The following is a 14,392-nucleotide window of genomic DNA, read 5'->3' as shown; positions in this document are numbered from 1 at the left end:
CTAAATAAGGAAACTGGGGAATCCAATGGTCTGTTTCTTTGTTTTTAAAATTTTGAGCAAAGATAAATGAGTGCTACCTGCACTAGCTGTCCTTAATTTAACAGTGTAAGACTAGAGGGAAGGCAACTAGTCATCATCATCCACCACCAACTCTTGGGCTACTCGTTTACTAATGAACAGTGGGATTGACCGTCACATGTAACACCCCCAAGGCTGAAAGGGTGAACATGTTTGGTGTGATGGGGATTCAAACCCAAATGTGGTGGACAAGGCATAGCTGCCACTTCATATAACTGAGTAATAAACTTCTGTACATGAACTGCAATATCAGGGCACAGAGGGAGAACTAAGTTCTTGCCCTCCAATGTTTCTGCCATCAAAAGTGTGGAATCAAAAGTAACTAGGGAAAGACCTAAAACATCATATGCTCAAAGTGCCTACAAAGGAAAAGGAGTCAAAGAGGTTGATCCAAATTGGCTTCATGAGAAGCCAACAGAGTAAACGAAGTCACCAGTAAAAACAAATTTAAGTTCTCTCTAAGTGCAACCTCAGAACCTGCAGAGAAACACCACCAGACTGAATGTATGCCTCCACCTCACTACAGATTAGGTCATGGTACAAACAGTCTCACCAGAGAGAACTAACCCCATTTCTGAGCAATTTGAGATATCAGAAGTGGAATAAAAAGACCTGAATTGCTTCCATACTGGATAAATTCATTTGAGGATGTCATAAATAAGTTAGTCAAATGGTTATTTTATTTATTTTTAGCTTTTCAAAAATAAAATAGGTAACATGAAGAACACTGATAGAGAAAAAGCGACAGTGATATCTGAAAGAGATGCTTATATACAGCACCAAGAAATCCTGTTAAGGAACAAAACTGGCATAATCAAGAGGATACATTGATATAGATGGAGAATGTCACAAGACAGATATCACCAAGGGCAATTTAGTGGGGAATAAAAGACTGGGGCAAGAGAGAGACAAAATGGATCAATGCTTATATGGACAGAGGTAAAGAAACCCTAGCAGTTAAGTAATAGACATTGTGTGAGATATTTAAGTGTAGTAGAGACATTTGACAATAAACTATTTTAAATAAAATAAATAAATATTGCATATCACATATCTGGTAAGTGTTTTAACAGAAAAAAACACAGCAATACACATGTTAGCAAGCTGTGAAACTGAAATTAATTTGCAACTCTAACTCCAGAGCAGTAAACAGTATACCAACCAAAGACTGAAATCCTGTCAAGGAACAAAACTGACATGATCAAGAAGGGTAGATTAATGATACAAAGAGCTTTGTTATCTGATAAAACAAATTTTAAATTGTATACATGTGCACAATAATAGAGCATCAAATGATGTTTTCAATTTTGTATAAATTACACAAAGCTATTTGTTTATTTGGGAAATAAAAGGGATATTCTTTCATTTTCACAAGTGTTTTTAACAGTTCAATATGTTCTGATAAACAACCTGCTATTTCTATGCAATACAATGTAAAAGAACAATTTACTCAATTTCTCATCAGAGCTACTATATTTGAGCAATAACAATTTTATCACTTCTTGGCATTTATAACTTTGACAACTCCACTCAGACATCACTTTGATACATATAAATGTATTTATCTATTTGGCTATAATGCACAAGACAAATATTTCTAACCAGGCATAATCTTTATTTAAAAAAAGATACAGTTCCATACAAGATGGTTGGCAAGTGTTTCTAAATTTTCTCCAACTGATGTTTTTGATTAACTTCTTTATTTTTACAGATACATTAGTCCTAATATTATCCTGAAAATGAAGTGTATTGATAAATACATTGCAGAATTGTAGAAAAGATTTACTAGCCTCAAAGTTTTATAAGTTCATAGATACAGTTGCAGTGTAAAGTAATTTTCTTGCCTTATGGTAAATTACAAGTGCATGTTTTCAGCTCAGATATTCTTTAACAGAAATTGGTTTGGTTTTGAATTTCACACAAAGCCACATGAGGGCTATCTGCACTAGCTGTCCCTAATTTAGCAGTGTAAGACTAGAGGGAAGGCAGCAAGACATCACCATCCATCATCAACTCTTGGGCTACTCTTTCACAATAAATAGTGGGATTACCCATCATATTATAATGCCCTCACAGCTGAAAGGGCAAGCATGTTTGGTGTGATAAGTATTCGAACCCACAACCCTTAGATTACAAGTCAAGTGCTTTAACCACTTGGCAATGCAGAGCATTTAGCATAAATATTTAAATCATACATATTTTCAATAGCTATTTCTTGTAAAGATATATGTATTTTTTTGATTTTCAAGTTTACAAAATATTCATACAAGTAGAAAAAAATATTTTAAAAGTTGACTTCTGCTTCCTGTAATATGATGAATGCTAAAATCTGTATCTTATGTGTATACATATAATCACATTGAAAACATCAAACTTTGGTTTAACCATGCATAAAAATGCTAAGAAATGGGATATATCGATACCTTTAAATGACAAAACTAGTAAAACACCTTAATACACGTGCTTTCATTTTTCAAACAAACACTGAATCAAAGTGATATGTCTTGTTTAATTTGAAAAGATTTGTTTGCAACTGATGAAAATTTAACTTTTGAATTAAACCTAAAATTATACTGAAATTTGCTTTGTTTCACCTATCCACTTACTCTAGCATTTTTACAAATTATTCCACATGATAATAGATGTTTAATGACCTTGGCTTCAAGACGTTTCACCTAAATACGGTAAAAACCAGTTACTAAAGTGACCACTTTTATAAATTGAAAACATATTTCAGATAGATATTTTATGTTTCTCCTGTAATATATTTCCTTTGTGTGCAAGTTTTACTCACCACTAGCCTTGAAGTTTACATCTTAGATCATGTGTGTGTTTATATGTGATACACCTGCATTGTAGCATGCAGATAAGCATGTAGCAAACTTCAACCAATGGAAGTGTCACACACCCTCTAAATGCAGCTGACACCCTCTTCTATACTGTCTAGCCCAATCATCATTTTGAGATTAGGTAAAAAAAGATACATCGTAATCTGGAATGATGGGTAGGGAGCACGAGCAGCAGTAATTATCCATTTGGAACACCTTTTTAGTACTGGAAAATAATAACTTCCAATATGATACCTTACATCACCTTGGAAGGCACTCAAAGAGAACCAATGAAATGTGATATCATAACTATTGGATCACAATCATTGGAGACAACAAAACATTTGCAGCAAGTACACTCTTTACCTTCTATGAAGATATCTGTCAATAATTCAGGAAAAAAGGATGTCCAACAGTGCCATGTGCCAGATGGTGTAGAGAGGCTAAGACATGTCAGATCATATTTAGTGGGTCGACTCCAGTCCAACAGGGTCCCTACTAACCACATGTGTGAGGACTTATGTTAGCTGATTGTATATTAATCCAACACCAGATTGCCAAGCACCCAACATCTAGGTGGCAGTAGAATGGGAAAAGCCAGCTAGAGGGGAGAACTGCATGTGGTAGATTCATCCTGTCTGAAACAAGGCAGCATCATACACTTGTCTTCCAGTCTGCAATAGGAGAAGAGTACGTGCCATTTACACAAAAAAAGAACACCGTTACCCTACTCTTGACTAAGTGGAAGTTTTCACGCTTAAGAAAAATCCTCCACAGCCCACCACCCCAGCAACTAGAAACTAGCAAGTGGCAAATGGGGGTTCTGGAGGAATGCAACACCTTAAGACAGTACAATGAGTGAACATGAAACCCTATTCTGAAAAACAGGCCAATACCAACAAGGCCTGGTATTTTGGAATACTGTTTCCTTTCCCCGCTGATTTTTCCAAGCCCATTCCATTGGCTGTGGTTTCGCTAGATAGTAGATAGGGACAGTGTGAATCTCGTTAATCCCTTCATGCGCATCACTAATTAGATGACGAGGCATTTGGCTACCTTAAGAGAGTCATAGTTTGAAGCTTGGGATTAGGAGGGGGAAGTGAAATAAGGTGTTCAATGCAACACCTTAAGACAGTACAATGAGTGAACATGAAACCCTATTCTGAAAAACAGGCCAATACCAACAAGGCCTGGTATTTTGGAATACTGTTTCCTTTCCCCGCTGATTTCTCCAAGCCCATTCCATTGGCTGTGGTTTCGCTAGATAGTAGATAGGGACAGTGTGTTAATCCCTTCATGCCACTAATTAGATGCAGGCATTTGGCTACCTTAAGAGAGTCATAGTTTGAAGCTTGGGATTAGGAGGGGAAGTGAAATAAGGTGTTCAATGCAACACCTTAAGACAGTACAATGGGTGAACATGAAACCCTATTCTGAAAAACAGGCCAATACCAACAAGGACCACAGGGATATGCAGTGATCCCAATACTGCTTTACTCATGATAATCCATGAATTGGTACTGTCTGGAACAGATCTTATTTATGAAGCAATATACCACAACATCCCACCTCACCAGTGAGCATTATATACCTGTAAAAGACACATGGTGTGGATTTAAAGTTAAGTGTACCCAGACAGACATCATTTGCCACAGAGTGGGATTAAGGAATGTAGAAAAAGGCCACTATAACAGTATGAGATAAAAATCTAGAACTTACCCTTTCATCACCTATATGGATTGACAGAGAGTGGAAAGTGATATCCAGTTAAGAGAGAAATGGCCAAATGATGCACGTAAAGTGTGACAAAGGTATAAGGTGTAGTCCACATACTAGACTATATGATTTCCTCTACTGAAAAACAGAAGCAAGCAGCCAGAAAGGGGGTGATAAGATGGATCTTAGATCCGATGAGAAGAAATTTGGAAGATATAATGAGAATTTTCAGTCAAATAAGCTTAAACCAGAAAAATTAATATTACAAACTGCTTAGGGTCACAAGAGAGAAATCAGAGTTAGATAAGAAATTCCAGGGAATAAAATATCAGGAAAGGGTGACACAATGAAGAAGAGTTTGCAAGGAACAAACAAGATAATCAGGATCAGAATGATAAAAAAGATGAGTTATACATGAAAAGGAAGTGACGTGAATGTGCTGTTTACTTCATGTGCAGCAGATGTTTTTGGAAAAGCACAATCAGAGTAAAGAAGGACACATGAATGTTGATAAAGAATGTAGGAAACACCAATAGCAAAAGCATCTGACCTATTGCATTCACATGCAAAAAGGAGTAAAAATACATCTTGAGGAAGAGATGGCACAAAGAACAAGAGATTAAGAACTCAAGGGGAGGAAGAGTATTAACATAAAGGACAATATACAGATTCCAATATGGTAGGGTAACTGAAAGGAGAGGATGAAGAAGGGGAAATAATCAAAGCAAGAGAGGGAAATATATGGTAGAAATGGTAAAAAGTATTCAATAATGCTGCTCTATAACCTTCAATGGTATAAATGAAAAAAAAAACACTATTAGAAAGCCAAGTAAAAAAGTAAGGAAGGTGGGGAACATTTAGTTAAAAAGAAAAGTGCTGTGATGCAAAGACCAGCAATGGAAAATGTGCTTTTCAAACTGATAAATAAACAAAGAAAAACAAACAGAAGGAGAAATATGGAAGGATACCATGCAAAGTCCAGAGCATCTCACAAGATACTGGGCAAAACCTATAAATAAAAATGGAGTGTAGATATGACTGGATGATGGATGGATGAATGAGGTTGTTCAAGAAGGGATTACTAATGAGGAAATCACTGAAGAAAGTTCAAGAGTGACTGTTCTAGTCAAATGGAGAAATGAAAATAGCCTAATATACAGAGAGGATGAGAAAGATAAGCACACAATCCTGAGTTAATGCATCCACAGCAAGAGCTAAATGATGCAGATTAGAGGTAGTTTGATATTGGAGTGGGTGGTAAAGGCATCCAGATGGGGGTACCCAGCTGGAAGCACAACCACTGGAACACCTGATGAACAAAAGACTACTCCATCAGTAGAATCTTGTCAAAGCAAGAAAGCCAATCCACAACAAGATTCAGAGTATGTGGAATGTGACAAACAATAAGCCAAACATATTGAAATTAGGCTCAGAATAGAAGATCAACTGTTTGAAAGCAAAGCTAATGAAACTGGATACCCCTTAATGGTTAATAAAAGACTGAGTTATCATGATCCATTGTAACAAGATGCTTCATACCCCAGGAAAAAAATGATCCAACAATCAATAAACAGACAGAAGCTCCAAAGACTGATGTGCAGAGTCAATTCAACCACAAACCAATGACCAACAATCTCCTGAGAATCTAAATATTCCCCCAACCTGGAAGGTATGAAGCTTGGGATTAGGAGGAGGAAGTGAAATTCCAACCAAGATGTTGTCTCTATCAAACCACCTGGCAAAGTTGACTTATGGAATGTAGAAAGAAAAATGGAGGAGTACAAAGGATCTTTAGCAAAGTACCAATGATCCTGCAACATCCACTGAAAACAATGTATGTGTGCATGATCCTAACAGGCAAGGGATTTCATGGAAGTCCAGCTCCCCAAAAGAGAGAGAACCTCACATGCACAGAGAGTTAAGTGCTGGCTTTGAATATCAACTGCTCCATATCCTTCAAACACAGAGAAGAAGGTTGGGCTCTGCTTAGGTAACAGTTGAAAACAACCCCAAATAAATAAGTTACTACATGGGGTGAAATGTGACTTCTCCAATATGACAAGCCCTCCAAACTGAGCTGCCTTCTAAAGAAGGAGATAGCTATGGTTGCAAGAGGCTTACAGCAAATAAATCACTTGTCCATGTAATGGTGAGAGCATCATCCCAATGATTACACAACAGAAGAAGTATGGAAACAAGAGCAGACTGAATGGTAATGCATGTTATTGAAATGCCTGAATCCCATCAATAAACCAAAGGTAGCACCTGGATGCAGGAGAAATAGGGATATAAAAGTAAGCATCCAAGACATTGGCCTTGGTCATCCAAAAGGCCTGAAATGAATAACCATTTGAGGATAAGAAAAAGATTTCATGGTGAAACAAGAGAGGTTAATGCAGCAATTAAAGTTTGAAATATATCAATAACGAGATACCAATCCTGTTTTCTTGTGATAAACAAATGGGAATAACATCCCAGTTAAGGGATAAATGACTATTCAGTAGTGTCCTTCTACAAGAGATCCAAGATTACTAGCAAAAAAATATGAATCCCATGGAGGATAAAAAGAAATGAGAATAGGAGATAATGAATGAAAAGTGGAAAAATGATGAATTAGACCTTCTTTTCACACCTGAGTAACCTAACAATCTGCAACAATAAGATGTCACAAATGAGTAAATCTTGCCAACAACATTCCCCATTAAGCCAGAATCCAAGGGATAGTCACCAATGATACTGACATCTGAAACATGGGAAGTTTATATCAGGAGAGTAAGACATTGAGAAAGACAACAAAAAAAACAGAGAAGAAATAGAGGAATATTGGCATGTTGCTTCTACATGAAAATCTAAAGTATCAGGAAGATCAAAAACTGACTGGTGCAGAAAATCATGCAGGTAAGAAGCAAGCAAACACACATCACATAAGGGCATCCCTAGTAAGGAAATCCCAATAAAAAGTAACCAAGTACTGAGGAACAAAACTGAAAAAGTTAATCATACCAACATGAAGAAAAGAAGGGAATGCATATCTGTACAAAAACCTTTAAAGAGAACTGTGAAAGCTTCAGAAAGAAGATAAACAGACAAAGCATAACATGGAGAGATGTTAAGGTAAGACAAAGACAGGAGAACTGGGCAGAGAGAATGAATGAAGGATAGCAAAATGACTAGAGCCCCATGTCTGAAGCAGTTATTCCAAGGTCTGTGAATCAAGAAAAGGAAACTCAGACCTATGGTAAGCAAAAGCATGCACGTCCACCAAATGTGGAGGCTTAGGCATACTGGCATCAGTACACAGTTGGGAAAGGAATTTATCAACATGGACCCATGTATCTAAAAATGGGAGAAAAACTAAATAATCAGACCAGAATGGAGAAGGGAGGGGAAGAATCATACATCAACACAAATAAGATTTAAAGATCATCGAGTTTCTACAACTACACTTGTTATTTCCAAATCAGGAAGTGATGACTAGACCCTACAGTATATGAGTCAGGTGGGCTAGAAGAATGTGTCACACTCCTATTAGTTGAGGGTTTCCACATGTTCATTTACATAATACAGTACAGCTATACCACATACAAATATCTAATATTAAGCAAGAGTCTCAAGACTAGTGGTGTGTGAAAAATGTGCATATAGAGGGCAGCACATATCAATGAAAGCTGTAACATGAGCAGAAAGTTCTTTTATGACCTGTTATTATATTTCTGTCCAAAATATACTTCATAAATAAATTATACACATCTGGATTTACACTTGATATATAAATATTTCAAGACAAACAAATATTTTTTGAAACATGAAAAACACCCAAGTTATCTTAGGCAAATCATAGAAGGGATTAAACAAACAGGCATACATACATTTCAGAACAACTGTGGAATCAGCCTTCATCTCAAATGTATACAGTCAGTTTTAAAATTCAATACTGCTTCACTGCAAAACAACTTGTCACCCATGCTTCAATAATAACAAAAAAAACAAAAAAACGGTGCAGGTTAAAGCAATAAATTAATTAAATTGAGGGCTTTATGAAGAACAACAAGGAAAAGTGCACCAAACTACCAAATAATGATTTTTCCCTAAAATTGGAAGTAGTTAATGCAATTATACTAAAAAAGTGTATTTTGATCTTTACAGGGTAAAACAATTATTACTTAACAAAAAAGTAAACAGACTATTTTAATGTTGTGTGCCAAACTAATTACAAACAGTATTTATTTAATATATACGTAAAAACGGGTGTTATGGGTTGAGAAAATTTTTTTATCTAGAGGAGTGAAAAACGTTTCGACTTTCTTTGGTCATCGTCAGGTTCACAAAGAAAGAAAGAGGTAACTGACCGATAGCTGACCACATGTTTAAAGGGGGTTGTGTACTTGAATGTAGAAATGTAGAGGGTGTTTTTTTATGGTTATATTGTGTTTATTTGATTTGTAGTGTTTGAAAACATGTGAAGGTGACTTTTTGTGTTCTTTTCTCAACCCATACCAGCCATTGTTACATATATATTTTTCTCTACAAGTGGGTTTTCTCCTCATCACAGATTAGTATTTATTTAATACACCAGAAAGATGTTGTCCTTAATTTGTACACACAGGCTGCAAATACTGGTAAGATTACACAAGAAACAAGAAAATACAGAATACTACCTCTATTTTCTTTAATTCTTCAAAGCCAATAATAATTTTTAAAAAGTAATTGAGTAGCTTCAAAAAATACACAACACTAACAAAAATTATATTTTATGATTTAATGTACCATGTTTTATTCATTCCAGTCACTTATTTTATTTTAGCATCTTCACATCTTACTAATTGTGTAAAAATGTTACTAGCAAATTAATTTCATCACATGGTTTCTCTAATTACATTAATACTTTACTTGGTTCAATCTTTACATCTTGAGATAAATTATAGAAAAAATGAACTTTGACTAATGGCAGGCATTGACTGTTCTTCATACTGAGTAACAGACTGTAAGCATGGAGTTTAGTTCTGGTTTCTGCAGGCTAACTAACCATCTGGGCTTAGTGATAACTTTTACATTATTTCTTTCTAATGTAAGTATGACTGGTTATCATATGACAAGTTCTTATTCTACCAGATTAAATAGATTCTTCTTGCTGTGAAGTGATCTGGCTAGTAAATCCACAGAATTTTCCATAAGAACTGGTTAAACAGTTGTTTATACAATAACATTTGAAGTAGAATATATGTATAAGATTTTGATTGTTTAGCCTCTTATAGTCTTTACCAATCATCATCTCAGTAATTAATATACAACTTATTTCAGTTTCTCTTTTCCTGGTAAACTTTCTCAGTGTTTACTGTGTGAATATGTCTTCTGTTACATGGACATCATTTATGGTGCTGACTTTTTCAACTCATAAGTGTACTATAGTAACTTTTCCACTACATAACAAATCATCAAGAACTGATCTTAAAGTTAACATTTTCCTTATCTAAATACATGTTTCAGGTAAATACTCACCTCTCCACAGGACAGATAACTTAAACCTTGTACCATTACCAAACATTTTTGTGCATGCATCAAGCCTTTCAACCATACTCTCACATCTTAATATGTACTACACCAATCTGCATTACACTCTAGCCCTCCACCTACAGGAGGGAGACACATCGTACATGCACAGTACTTCTCCCTTGAAAACAGTGTATACATCAAAAGTCCATTCTTTATGAGGCAAAGCAGACACACTGGAAATGTGGAGGAAGAATGGATGATTCTGTGGAGAGGTAAGTAGCATTTACAAAGAACAGATAGATAGAATCCCATATTGATAAGGTGAAAGATGAAATACTTTAGATAAAGAAAAATAAAAGTTGAACTCCTTCCTAAAAACATCACGACAGAAAGGAAAAATTCATGAAATGCATCATTTATTAACAGTAGAGAGAAGACCTAGATGAAGCATCATTCAGTGAAATACCATATCATTCTCAAACAAGAAATACTCTTTGCTTAATGCAAATGATAATGGAGAAATCTGGTGTCTAATGAGCCTTTTGCATGCACTGAAATGTCACAAATGTAGAATGAATGTAGAAAATACTTAACTATTCCATGAAGTTGACAGACCACATATGTATAGTGCAGCTAGGAAAGTAAGTCAAGCCATACAGAGATAAATAGAAGAAACAAGAAATACTCTTTGCTTAATGCAAATGATAATGGAGAAATATGGTGTCTAATGAAACTTTTGCATGCACTGAAATGTCACAAATGTAGAATAAATGTAGAAAATACTTAACTATTCCATGAAGTTGACAGACCACATATGTATAGTGCAGCTAGGAAAGTAAGTCAAGCCATACAGAGATAAATACATAATAAACTTAAAAGAATATCCAGGTACAGGGGTGAATTATCTGTATTGAACTATAGCAGCGCAACAGTTTGCAAATTGCATTGGATGATTTTAACTAGCTGTTTCCTCTCGTTATGGAAGACTAGAGCTGATAAATTCAAAGTCGCTTTATATGAAATTCAAAAAACAAACATGTTACTGATAGATTATCCATAGACCTGACCTTATATTATATTTTTCTTACTTTAGTTTATGTTAATTTACTATTAGTAGTATAAACTATCAGTACTACTTTGCACTATACTAAAACTATCCCTCAAATAACAGTATAAATGGGTACAAGTACCATAACACAAAAAATATTCCCTCAAGTTCCATTTTATTCCAATTTCCAGTACTTTATTGCACAATTAGCTTGATAATCTGTCCCCTGGGAGGAAGTTATGTAAATTCAAGATTAATGGAAGATTATGTTAAAGCATAAAAGTTGCTCTCTTATATGTAACTGCAAAAATAGCTATAAAAACTCTAAAACAAAATGTGAAACTGAAAAGTTTGCATATATCTTCATATGGTCCCAACAAACTTTCATACCAAATTTCCTAAAGATCCATCAACAAGTAACTAAGCATTGGTAAAAATGCCCATAAAAACCACAAAATTCAAAACTGACAATTTGTGCATACCTCCCCATGAACCTCCATACTAAATTAATTGAAGATCATTCCACAGGGCAGGTGGTGATAAAAAAACACACCCACAAAAACTACAAAATTAAAAATTTGTATCTCCCCACGTACCTCTTTATCAACTTTGGTGAAGATTTATCTACAGGGGCTGAATAGTGGTAATAAACACAAAAACACTCATAAAAACCAGAAAAATTAAAATTTGTATCTACTCATGGACCCAATTCTGCCAAATTTGTGAAGATCCATCTACAGGTGGCAAAGTAGTGGTAAAAAAAAACACCTATAAAACCGGAAAACTGAAATATTTTATTTCCTCCCATGAAACTAATGAGCTTTCATACCAATTTTGGTGAAGATCCATCAACACCTTGCAAAGTATTTACTTGGGCATGCAACAACCAAGAAACAGTATTCTAATATTTATTGATATTTCATACCTTTAACAATTTTAATAAATTTAAAATCCTTTGTATATTCAAATATTGAGCTTTTTTTATAGCGCATAGCAACATATTTGGCTATTCACTCTCTGTACACTGCAGAGATTCAAACGCTGCATTTTAGCATTGAAAAGTGCAAATCTGTAATCCAATTGCTAGTTCACTGTATCACTTAAATATTAAAAATTTAAAATAAAAGTAAAAAAAAACTCAAGAATTGCAATTTCTTTCACTTTCAGCCTCCCTTTCTAATCGCCTTTTCTCGGAAGCCTTCTAAAAGGTCAGTACTTATTAGTAGAATAGTACTTGCAGATCGCAAAAGCCTAACGACGTTACATTTAAGACTCGACAAAAACTTCATAAGCCTAATGTATAATAACAATGAATACTTCAATAAAAATAAAATAATAAAACATTAATATATTTTACATCAATCAGTTTCCGCAAAATCACTTTAAATATAAACCAAATAGAATTTTGGATATATTGTTATCTAATTGTATTTATTAAGCAATAAACGAGTTCAGTGAATTAAAGCGAAAAATATATCTTCCTCTCACACAATGTCACTACTGTGAGAAGCAGCCAATGACGACACTGATATTTTCTATAGAGATTAATCAAATTCTGTTTTGTTTTGGAATTTCGCGCAAAGCTACTCGAGGGCTATCTGTGCTAGCCAACGAATAGTGGGATTAATCGTCACATTATAACGCTACTCTTTTACCCAGTGGGATTAACCGTACCATTATAACGGGCGACGCATGGGAGGGCGACTCGGGCGCGAACCCGCGACCCTCAGATTACGAAGCGCACGTCTTAACGCGCTATGCCATGCCAGGCCCTAATCAAATTCTAGCGCTATGTATAAAAATGTTGAAATAATCCTAAAATAAGTCTTGAAGCTTCTGTGATTGATAAAAACATCTTTTTTCAAGGCATTTTGAATGATTTTTAGGTTAAATTTTATCATCAAATACGAAAACATTTGAATTTGAAACATGAAAATTATAAAGTAGCATAATTAAAATAAAATAACAGAATCTCAAATACTGCATTTAACTGCACTGGTAATCTTGAAATGAGTCTTGAAGAAACTAGTTTATTCCAGTGAACTGTTTTGTTGATAGAAAATCCAATTTGGATAACTTTTATTGTTAGAAGCTGTAACTTTAATGTTGTAACAGAATTTGTAACGTTAAGGTCGAAAAATTTAATAATGTTTGTCTCGAAAGTTCTACGTAAATTATTGTCAACTTCTCTAGCAAATTCAAATAGTTCATAACTCACGAGAAGCAGTAAAGCACAGAGTTCTTTCTGTTCAGTAGAGTACATCAGTCAAAAATGTTTTTGTTTCAACTAACGATAATTACAAATCAACCTGTGTTTTATTTTTAGACATTTTATCGGTCAGTTGGACCAGTTATTAAAACGTTAAGACAAAATAAACTTATATTTACTTGTTACACAGACTATAATCTGGATTATTTTCACCAGATATTTTTTTAAAAAACCTGCCAAAAAATAAAAAACACAAAAAACAATGTTAAATATCACAATCAAATATTAAAAATGATACTTTAATGAACTCATACAAATTACAAAGCAATAAATACTATCTGTACCGAGAACTGACAAACATGTAACAGGAATTAATAGCTATTGGAAGAAGAACCTGTGTTTTATTTGGTTTGTGCTAAAACTCCTCATACATGTAATCATTGTCATAAATTACAAAGTATCCTTTTTTTTTACCACAAGTATTATCTGATATGCCCCAAACCTCATCATTTACTTTGAGTTAAAACAAATAAATTCCTATCTTTAGAAAAAAATCCTTAAAGAAAAAGAAATATGAAACATTTGGTTAATATTTATTCTTATGAACTATGTTGTTAACGTTGTAATTTATATACTAACGAGAGGGCACATGATGTTAAGATCGAAAATCTTAATAATGTAGGCAAATAGATGTCAAGTTTATTTGCAAATTCGAGGAGTAGTTTATAAATACCGTAAACTGGTTGAATCCAGGTCACACTAAGCATGCTCGCCCTCTTAGCCGTGAGTGCGTTATAAAGTAACGATCAATCCAACTATTCGTTGGTAAAAGAGTAGCCCAGGGGGTACAACCTGGTTGGCCAGGTAGTTAAGGCGTTCGACTCATAATCCGAGGGTCGCGTGTTCGAATTCTTGTCGCACCAAACATGCTCTCCCTTTCGGGTGTGGGGGCGTTATAATGTGACGGTCAATCCCGCTATTCTTTGGTAAAAGAGTTGCTCAAGAGTTGGCGATAGGTGA

General features: G+C 34.8%; 1 protein-coding gene across 8 annotated transcripts in view; it reads right to left on the bottom strand.

Moving 5' to 3' along the window:
* Positions 1 to 12,535, bottom strand: part of RabX6 (RAS oncogene family member RabX6) — a 38,712-nt gene extending 26,177 nt beyond the window's left edge. For 2 of the 8 annotated variants that reach the window (XM_076483250.1, XM_076483256.1), the window contains exons 1-2: positions 12,089 to 12,442; positions 8,492 to 8,588 (exon numbers count right to left, since the gene is read on the bottom strand). Coding sequence is in view for 1 of the 8 variants with exons in the window: in XM_076483262.1 (XP_076339377.1) it covers positions 12,089 to 12,163 (75 nt within the window). In the remaining 7 variants the exon portion in view is untranslated. Of the gene's footprint in view, positions 1 to 8,491; positions 10,748 to 11,759; positions 12,059 to 12,088; positions 12,484 to 12,520 lie in introns of those variants that run through there. The other 6 variants (XM_076483253.1, XM_076483258.1, XM_076483252.1 and 3 more) reach the window with 5 other exon arrangements.
* Between the last annotated feature and the right edge of the window lie 1,857 nt (positions 12,536 to 14,392).

Source organism: Tachypleus tridentatus, chromosome 13 (assembly GCF_004210375.1).
Source record: "Tachypleus tridentatus isolate NWPU-2018 chromosome 13, ASM421037v1, whole genome shotgun sequence".
Lineage (NCBI taxonomy): Eukaryota > Metazoa > Arthropoda > Merostomata > Xiphosura > Limulidae > Tachypleus > Tachypleus tridentatus.
Note: the sequence above shows the minus strand (reverse complement) of the source record. Positions and strands in the feature narration are given on the sequence as shown.